At 36.8% G+C, this 10504-nt stretch overlaps 1 protein-coding gene across 1 annotated transcript; it reads right to left on the bottom strand.

Moving 5' to 3' along the window:
• Positions 1-651: 651 nt before the first annotated feature.
• On the bottom strand, positions 652-3743 carry IAPP (islet amyloid polypeptide). Its single transcript, XM_009486555.2, has 3 exons — positions 3664-3743; positions 3382-3516; positions 652-844 (listed from the first exon to the last, which is right to left on the bottom strand). The coding sequence occupies exons 1-3, from the start codon at positions 3741-3743 to the stop codon at positions 652-654; spliced, it is 408 nt and encodes a 135-aa protein (XP_009484830.1).
• Positions 3744-10504: the final 6761 nt, after the last annotated feature.

Raw genomic sequence — 10504 nt, 5'->3', positions numbered from 1 at the left:
GAACTGTAAATTCTTAAAATCCCATGCTCCGTATGTACAGAAATGTGTGCTGGAAGACCACTTCTACTTGCCTAATGCACATTAACATAGAAAGAGACCAGTCAGTTGATTGGTATAATCATGCACAATACATCAGTCTTGGCTCATCTAGCTGTTCGTTCAATTGTGCAAAACAAGACGCTGTAGATGTTTCAAAACCAGAAGATTCTTCTGTTTTACTTTCATTAGGACCTAACTTCTGTTAGCATTCTGATCTTTGTTGGTCTTAATTAAGATGATTTTGTTCTCTTACCAAACTGTGACTAGAAAGACATACACATCATGGTTATCTTTTTCATCCTTTTAATAATAATAATAATAAACCCTGTTGCAATTACTTTTCCATTTATTATTGTGATATATATATTTATTTTTTACAAAGGAATTTGACAAGCAGATTTCTGGAGTTCTTAATGGAGTTGAAACAATAGCCTATGCATGTCATTGTACATGCATAGTGAAATGATGAACATAAATCACATACCCACACACACACGCGCACAGAAAACAAGGCACTGTTAAGACTGTACAAGTAATAAATGACCAAAAGGTTGTTGATACATTAAAAACTGAGCTCCTAATGAAAACTGTATCAGTAGTCATTTTAACACCCTAAAGCTGTGCATTGTTTTGGGGTTCTCTGCTTAAAAGCCCAACTGTGTCCCTCTTTCCATATGTATTGGATCCCACATTTGTAGGTGAATAAATTGCTCCAATGTTGCTGCTGGAACGAACTAAAAAGTCAGCCAAGCGTTGTGTCACACATGTAGCGGTGTTGCATTTCCGTTTCTCTAGGTGGTGACTGCTAAGGTAAAACAAAAAGAGCCAAGATTAAGTCAAATGATGAGCAATCAAGTGCAATAGGCATTTGAGCTGTGCTAATGTGGGAGTTCTTTTAATATGTGCACAAATACAGGAACATTGCAATCTTCCTACCACCTACCTTGTGCCTGAAAAAAAAATCTTGCACTGTATGCTATTATCAGTTTTAATGATGAGGGTTATTTAAATGCAAAGACCTTAACAGTCATATGCCATTTTTATTGATATTCTGCATAGCAGTTTATGACATCTAGAAAACCTGTAATGATAGTATAGGTAAGACAGTAAGTGAAAACAGTGACTAAATGTTTAGCTTTAAGCTGAACTTCTAAATCTATTCAGAGCTCTTGCTGATATCATGAGGATTACTAACATAATGACAATCACTAACATTTATTTAGTTCTCTTGCTCCCACAGAATCATACCCTGCTCTCACTGAAGTGAACAGTAATCTTCCAGTCCACATCAAGTGGATTGCACCCAAAGACTCTTTCTGCCAACTGCACCATGTATCATGTGAAGTGGCAGGCATTGCCAACTTCTGCCAACTTCACTACCACTTAAGATTTAGCCCTGTCTAAACAGAGATTTCTTCACTACTGAAAAGCTGCCATGCCTTTGTTGAAACACCAGCAACTTGAAAGCGCTGTTGTGGCACATAATAATTTGCCTCATGAGACTTTAAAGAGTGTCCATGGAAGAATCCATACCTAAAAAGAACATTTTATGGTCTGAACCAACAGACTGTTTAGAGAACTCTGTGTAGCACTTACATAGCATGAGAATTATTATTATTTTTTTAATCACAATACAGTGGTTAGCTTGAGAGACCATGGGTTTTCAAAGTGTTTCTTAGACCACTATGTTATTCCTTCAGACAGAAATACATGCTTGCTGAGATTGCTTATTGAGTTAGTGTTAATTTTCTTGGGTTTCTTCATGCTGATGTGGTATGAGGTAGGAAACAGTTCGCAGCAAAAATTTAATGTGAAGAGTGACAATTTCCCAGTTTCAAACTCTGAGCAATTAACAGTGAGTACATTTTCCTATTGATTGACTGAATCTGTTATCCAAAATGTCATCTATTCTTTCAGAGTTATTTGTATTAATCTAAGAATCCAAATGGAATAGCAATTGTGAGAGAAATGTTTGTATTATACTGGTTCTTCATTGGCAAATAGGCAGCAATTTCTAAACAATTAATATTTTAAATATGTAACTGTATTTAAAGGAAATGGTTGGATAGGTCTTGACATAGTTTCTCTTAGGTTTCCATGGGCATTTCTATTGATTTAAAAAGAGTTTAATCAAGGCCTTAACACATGAGGTTCAAACTGCAACTGGTTCGCATGGAAATCCTGATTTGTTTGTGAAGGCAGAATTCTCTTTTTCATTAAAGGTACAAAATCAGGCCCTGACACTCCAAGTTTAAAACTCCAGTCTGTATAGGAAGCTACTAGATTTCTAGCTGATATGTAGCCTGACTGAACCCATTATACCTGTTAGCTCTCTGATCTGTAGCCTTTAATTGAATATATGCTTCATGAGACAGTTCACCCTGTAAGAGATTGTAAACCAAGGCCCCAGAAAAGCAGATGAGGCATACCACACTCATAAAGATGATGATTTGTGTTTGAGTAGTACAATTATTATTTTTTTTTTAAAAAGTAATAGCTGTAAAAATATGGGAACTTAGTCTCCATTATAAAAAACATTTTGGAAGATAACCAAATTGTCATATAATAATGACTTTTTTTTTTATATAAATTTGGATAGAAAGGAACAGGCAACTATACAGACACATGTATTTACTGAATCTATCCATAACAGAATTGTTATTGAAAGAAATTCACTCAAAAGCCTGATGAACAGTCAGAATACTTCAGAGCTGTTTATCTTTCAGTACAAATTGCAAATACTTTTTGAAATGCTGCTTTATTAATAAAAAAGTTACCTGAAATTAGATTTATGGATTTATAAACATTAATCCATTTCAGACTAGTTAAATTCTATGAGAGTCAATTGCTTCTTTTCCTTCTTCTCATGATTAAATTGGTATTTAACTCTGTAATGAAATATTACTTACTTACAGGAAATAGTTATGTTATAAAATAATTCCATTCTAGGAGAGCATTAGTGTTATTAAGAAGAGTATATTTTCTTTCTTTATCCTTCAGGCTTGGAAATGTGACAAATTTAAATAAGCAAGCCCTTTCAAAATACACCTTTCTTCTCAGGGTAATGTAGTATTTGTAGCCTTTTTCTTTTATGAAAGCATTACAACTGTAAAGGGGTTAAATGATCTGCAACTTTTGTCTCTGGATTTCACTTGCTACCCTGAATGCTTTGATCTTTGTGCTTACAGAATGGCTCTATTTACAAGAAGGGTATTTTAAGCTCTTTTTGACAATAAACAACAGACACAAAGAGTCTCAAGTAGCAGAATATCACTGGCACGAAGTTGACTTCATAATTTAATCCTAACTGATATGACTAGAAGAAACAAGGAAAATCAGTACCTTTTTGTCTTTGCTGCTGGTTGTTCTGGCATTTCCTCACTAAGTCCTGAGAGTGTATTCTGTGACATTACTGGCAATATCCATCCTTGTCTCTTGGAAGTACCATCAGGTAAATCGTCAGCCACAGATAATAATCTTTAAACAACAATAAAATACCCTGTGAAATTGAATAGCTCTATTTTTGCTCATATTATTTGAGACATGAAAGCAAAAGCAATTCATGCAATAATCTGAACTTTTTTTTCCCCTAAAAAGAAATAACTATGATTATTTATTACTCACTTCTCAATAGGTGTAGCTTCCAAACAGCCCAGAGTGACAGAAAGTGCAATGAAGAAAACTGACAGCTTTAGGTTGCACATCTTTGCTTCCAAACTTTCTGAAAAGAATAATGATTCAAAACTGAAAGCAAACCCAAATACTCTTCAGCATATCCTATTACTGATGCCCATTCAGTCCTAAATCAACAGCAGCTAGTCTTTTTCACGGGCTAGAGTAAAAAAATGATTCCCCCCAAGTTTAGTGACACAACGCAGTTTCAGACAGATAGCTCTCAACAGTAAATGTTCATTTTCTGTCTAGTAGTTTGAATCCTTTCCCTTATCTCCGGTTTGCATTTCCAGACATGTCCCAATCTCAAATTCTGGTCCCAGGTGCAATTTACCTTGAAGTTATCTTAGCCTTTTCCTGAAAAATGCTGTTGATTAATAATGAGAAACATGTGCTTTCCTGAAAGCACATCTGTTGGACTGCATCTTAAGTAAAAAAAAAAAAAAAAAAAAGGGAACTTGTTTACCTTTTAGTGGTCAGGGAGCTAACAGAAGAAGAATGCCTGTGTTAGCAAGAAGGGTGCACGCAACAATTCCACGCTGGCATCTAGCTCTGGAGTATCCCTTTTTCCCCTTCCTTGCTGACAAGTAATACAGCTCTTATATACCCTTCACACCTTTCTCGGCTCTGACATCAGGCAGCACAGAGAGACTGTCATTAATTCCCATGTCTATAGATAGAAAGTACCCCAGAGAGGAGCAGAGGCAGATGGGTCATTATTACATTAGCACATCAGTAAATATTAACCTGGTATATGAAGGATGCCCTTGTAAAGATACTGTAATAGCATATTGCACATCGGAACAGTAGCCTCAATTTTACAGTTCTGATAAGATGCTGAGGTAATATTCCCTGTGGGTGTTTTCAAGGGCTCAATAAGGTAACAAAAGTTATAAAGAAAGCCAGAGTAAATGAAACACCAGATCACCAGTAATTGAAATATAAGAAAACAGATATCTTATAAAAGATAAAATAGTCAAAGTTGTGGAGATTTGTTGTAGAAGTATATAACAATCAAAACAGAAAAAATATTTGAAGGGATAAAAGCTGTATGAGGAATAAGAAAAGAGTGAAAGTTCTTTAAATTGACAGATGGGGTGATCATTCAGGGTAACAAGGTAGAAATCATGCACATTTTTCAGTAAAGTATAAATATGAATGAAAATTCTGATATTATTGTGAAATCTTATGTTTTACTAACACTGGTAGATTCTTTGTCATGCATGAAAATCATGTCAATTAATATTCTTAAGAAGGTAAAGACTAGGATTAAAAAGCTAGGAAATGCCAGAATAAAGGCAGCCTGTGCAAATTTATTTCTCTAGTGTGCACAGAGTATGTTTCAGGGAAAAATATACAGCTTTTCATATACCAAATCCAGTGTTAATAAATTACCTGATTGCAGATTTCCAAGGATACAGATTAGAAACATTTTTTCCAGTTTCAGCAGGAATTAGGCAAATTAGTTTGTGGGTTTTGTTCCCCCTCCCCCCCCCCCCCCCCCGCCCCCCCAGTAGTTGCCTTTAGGTGCCCAAATGCCTTTGGAAAACAGGTCTTTCAATTATTTATGGAGGTTAAGATGCCGACGCAAAAGCTCAGGCAAAGTTTTCTGTGATAAGAAGCTATCATATGCCTCTTCCATATCCCTACAGAACATACATTAATTAATAACTGCTTCAATGCTAGGTACATTGCCTTAACTGGAAGCTTCCTTCTTTGCTGGTTTAGTCTGTAACACCAGATTTTCACTGAAATGGCTAAAGTTCCAGTGCTGGCTCTCTTCAGGCATCTCTGCTACTTGAGTTGAATACAGAAGGAATGTTTAGCTGGAATAGTAGCCTCTTAACCTGGTACTACAACTAACCTGCCAGTAAGATTCTAGCAAGTGACAAAATGGCTTGGTTTGGTTGGTTTGTTTTGTTTTGGTTGGTTTGTTTGTTTGTTTGTTTTAATGGATGCTGTTTCTGGATATTTTGCGCTCTGTTTTTAATGATACAATCATATACCTTTTTTCCTCTAGGTTCCTGTCATCCTCCCCTGGATGGACAGTCCCAGTGTGAGAGAAGTAAGCATAGTGTCGTTTTATCTTCACCATGACAACAAGTTCTGCGCAACATCTGAAACAACTTTATCTCTCCAAAGATTCTTCTGACGTTATTTTCACTGTAGCATTTGACTACAATGAAATAACATTCTGGTGTTATTGTCACTTTAGCAATTCCACTCCCCTGAAAAGAAGGCATGATTAGATCCATTTTACAGAGATAGAATTGTGCTTAAAAAAAATTATGCAAATAATCTGGCTGGTGATTAACACCAGCCAATATTCACAGCTTGAATATTGAACTCAAATGCCTTGGTGCACTTCTTCTGGGGTGGGAAGAGATCCGGGTCATGCTGACATTCAATAGTGGTGTGTGTGCTCAGCTCTTGTGAAAAGGCAAGCTCATGTTGTTTCAACTCCTGAAAAGCCGTGGATGGATCAGATGCAGTTTGCATCTGAGATGTTAGAAGGTTGGACTGGATATTCAGAATCAGTTAAATTTTAAGGCATCTAATTGAGTGGTTGTTATGTCAAGCTTGAATCAAGCTATAGGTTGACATAAGAAAAGTGAAACAGGCTTTTCAAAGAAATATTGGTCCAAAATCCTAACTCCAGCTGTCCTTCAAGTGGCCTTGGGGAGCCTCTAATGCTTTGAGGGAAGAAGAGAAAAGGTGATTCTTGAGTGCACTGTAGAAATGAAACTGGGCTCATGATGTCCCAGGGCTATTGTCTGCCTCCTGAGCCACATAACATTTTGGCAGAGTCAGCAAGACGTTTATCCAGCTATTATTCAGATGTAATGTTAACAAAATTAAGGTATAGTGGCTTCTGTTACAACTTCCCTTTAGCAGAATTACTGTTTTCCCATACAAACAAGAGTGGAATTGAAAATCGTGGAATCTCTGACAGCAGAACTATTCATAACCTAAATTTCAAGAACATGGCACTAAGTACTGTGCAGTTAGTACTATTCAATGAAGCAGTTAGAAAACTATTTTTGTCACTGACATGGTTCCTTAACCTTGATCTTAGGGAAAAAAACCCTTAATTATTGTGCATAACAAATGTTATCAGCCCAAGGAAGAAATCAAGTATTCTCAGTAAAGAAACCCATGATCAATTCTATCCTGAGTAGTTACATGGTAATTTTACATATTTATGCTGGAGTTTAAGTCTGTATGAAAAGATTTGTCTGAAGTATGGTGCCTATATGAGGATTAGGGGACACCAGAGCTCAGGTTTACAAAGAATCCAGAAGATATGGGATGCCAATGCCCCGGTTTCTTCTGGAAACTACCTGCATAAATGTCTTGAGTTGCAAGATGATGAACATGCACTGCACTGTAATGTACTGGTAGCAGAGGAACAGGGAACCAGTCCTGTCTAAGGGTCTGCTGCTTTTATGTACTGGGGAGTGGGATTTATCTGACTAAATGTGAGATGAATAGAGAGAGCATTCTAGTGCCTGTTTCTAATGTAGAAATCTAAAATAGCTCAGGTGATTTGTGCCTGTTCCTCTTTTTTGACTATAAAAACAGCCTTGGGTGACTTGCTCAGATATAAATGTTTACATTGCAGGTGTCTAAATGTATGTGAAATGAATTCCATCACGGGTGCTCTAACTCTTTTGTGCTCAGTTCCTAATATTTTAGGTTATCTGCCTCTCTTTCTCATGCTTACCTTTTTCTTAGGCGATTCTTGACACCTGCTGGACAGCTGTTTCCCACTTTTAATGGCTGCTTTTCAATTTCTGAGTTCCACATTTGCTTAATAACATTAATAACACACATTAAGACTTTTGGTAATGGATGTCTCCCATCTGTGAGAGTGACAAAAAACCGTATTACCTGTTGCACGCACTTTACCAGATGCTGTTCTGCTGTGTAAGATAAAGGTCTCCAGTAAATTACATTGTTGCTCAGTTACCAGGAACTATAAGCATTTGAATAACTCATGTTTTAGTTTCCCTGTTGTATCAAAACAGAAAAGGAAAAGCTTTAGGCATTAACCTGAAATGAACATATTCAATTTTTTGAATAAACTGGAAATCATAACATCAGCAGCATTAATATGCATCAGTGTAAATATTACCAGTAATGAAACAGAATAGTGCATGTGTCACTTCTTGTAGCTGTTATATGAATTGAACAGAATGTTTCATGTGATCTGACAAAATTGTTTCATTTTTATAACAATTTTATTAGCCTTTGATTCCTGTTAAATAAGTCTGAATCAAGCTTCAAGACAAAAGTAAAGTATAAAAAAAAAAGATTTCATTGATAGTGTCAGCACCTCTGAAAAAGTCTAAGTGCCTTATGTTCAAATGGCCCAATCTGAAATTAGAGGAGCAAATCAGGTGCCTAAATATAGTTTTCTGCTATCATTTTAGATGCCCTAGGATATCCAGGACTGACATGCATGAACCTGGCTACTAGGACACTGTTGGAGCAACTGCAGACTAGGTGGAACATCAGAGGGAGTCTAAAATTGCACTAGACACCTATGATTAGGAACCTGGATTGCTCCCTAAATTGTTACATTTGGATGCCGAAGTCTGAAAATTTTGAATATAATACTCTCTTCCCAGTATTTCTCGCTTGGAACTATGTTGATGAATATTACAATGTTTTCTGGTGTGTGGAGTTGTAATTTGCTCCTGTTAGCACTTAAGCTATGTGTAGCTACTTTGTTCGAATATTGTTTTATCAAATATGCTTTTGCTAGCACAACTTTCTTTGTTACTCCTATTTGGTGTGGGCCATTTCAGCACTGATAAAAACTCAAACAGCTTTTCTTATTGATCCCAAAACTGATGTTAAACCTGTGGAAGGCATGTGGAAGAAGCAGCAGAAGAGGTAATAGGAGCAGAGTTAATTTCTCCCCCAGTGGAAAAAATGGATGATTCAGAAATGAAGGGTAGCTATCCATGGAATTGACTAGCAAATGGAAAAGCAAATGGAAAGAAGTCATTTGGATAGTTAACAATATCTTAAATCTGACTTTTATGATGTATTATGCTACTCTGCTCATACCATTGACAGAACAATGATGTAACCTCAAAGGGCTATTGCTGATGATTGCTCTGAGAATGAGCTCAGCAGAGTTTGTGCTGAATCAGTTCCTATAGCTGGGAATCTCCCAAGCAAGAGGAATAAACCCCATATTTAGATCAGAAAAGTCAGAATTGACAGCACAGTGATTGATGAGTTATAGGTTCCTAGTGCCACTCCTACTTACCGTTTATAGAGTGTTAATTGCATGGCTTCTACTGGCTTGCATCCAACAATTTACCTTAAAAGACAACAGGAGGTTTAAATTCTTGATTTTCTTTCCCCCTGTCTCTTCTGCAACCTGCTTCCAGAAGTATAAGCAAAAGCAGAACTCTCTTTGGTTATCAATGTCACTTACAAGGGCTCTAGACAGCACTAATGGTAAAAAAGTAACATGAAATAGTACTATTATTCTTCCTTTCTGGTAACCTAAGCCACCCATTGTTTCTTGCTATGATCAATCTCTAAAGTCACTGCCTGTAAGAATTCATCTATAACAATGTATTCAGCTTTCAAATATATTGCTGTAATGTATATATAGCACTACCACAATAGTATAAGGAGTCTGATAACATGTGGACTCGTACATGTACTTCAAAGAGGAACAAATAATTTTGCTAAAAGGAAGGCTATGGCACTTACTTGGAGTATCTCCTTACAGAGTCAGTTCTTTGTAAATTTGCATCCTGGCTCACTGCATAGGTCTGTCCTTACAGAATAGTCTAGAGTGACTATATTACTACTGAATGTGCAGAATGAGGTCTCCCTGAATGCTCCTGTAAGGCAAAAAAGAGATTAAGGGATTAGGTATGTGTAGAAGTGCTGTTTCTGATTTACTAAGTGTAACTGTGAGAACTCTCCACCCCCTCTTCCCCACCCCAGCATCTTATAAAGAACACAGACATCTGTAGAAGATACAGTGAGACCAGGAACCACCCTCCATGCTCCCCAGACTTATTTCAGTGCAGGTGAATTGATAGTAAGCACAGAGCAAATTGAACCATTCACCAGTAAGAGAAACTGCTGGTTTTCAAAATAAATCTACACGGAATCATGTCAGCCCTTCCTACCTGAATCCAGTGCATAAGTTTTAACTAAGTTTTCTTTTAAACTATCTCACTTTCAATAATCAGACTTCCCCTCCTCCCCCCTCCCCGCCCTCTGCAAACTGCAGCAAGAGAATGACAATCTGGCTTTGTCTTGAAACAGTGAGTCGTTTAGGTGATATCTTGACAGCTCTGCTATTAATAGTGGCATTTTCTCTGCTGTTTAAAAAGGAGAGTTGTGCTGAACTGAGAATCAGTCATGTTAGTAATGATTTTTCACTAGGGGCAAATGCAGTGTACTAGCTGATGTAGGAGATTTAGGTTGGCAATACCATGAAACATAAATTAACTATTTATGGTATGTCAGCACATGTGGCTGCAAAATAAGATAGCCCTTCTTCAGAGAGAAGTGCAGTAGGGCTGTGTTTACTGTATGCTTGGATTATTGTACATGTGAGTGCAAGACCTGACCTTTTCATTCTACTTGGAGATGAGAAGAGATTTTGATAAGTACAGGGAATGTGAATCAGTACATGAAATTGTCTCTCTACTGTAAGAAGTCATTAAAAATTCATTAGGACTTCAGCATATATATCTGGAAAAATTTAGTGGATTTCTGCTCTGTTGTGGTAGTGTCTTTTACACCAAGTATT

This window comes from Pelecanus crispus, chromosome 1, assembly GCF_030463565.1.
Source record: "Pelecanus crispus isolate bPelCri1 chromosome 1, bPelCri1.pri, whole genome shotgun sequence".
Classification (NCBI taxonomy): Eukaryota; Metazoa; Chordata; class Aves; order Pelecaniformes; family Pelecanidae; genus Pelecanus; species Pelecanus crispus.
This window is presented reverse-complemented; position numbering and strand designations above follow the sequence as displayed.

Coding starts and splice junctions, on each gene's coding strand:
- IAPP (XM_009486555.2), bottom strand. CDS start 3,743: ATGTGCAACCTAAAGCTGTCAGTTTTCTTCATTGCACTTTCTGTCACT. Junction 3,517..3,663: donor GAAGCTACACCTATTGAGAA/GTGAGTAATAAA, acceptor TGTTGTTTAAAG/ATTATTATCTGTGGCTGACG. Junction 845..3,381: donor CCAGCAGCAAAGACAAAAAG/GTACTGATTTTC, acceptor GTTTTACCTTAG/CAGTCACCACCTAGAGAAAC.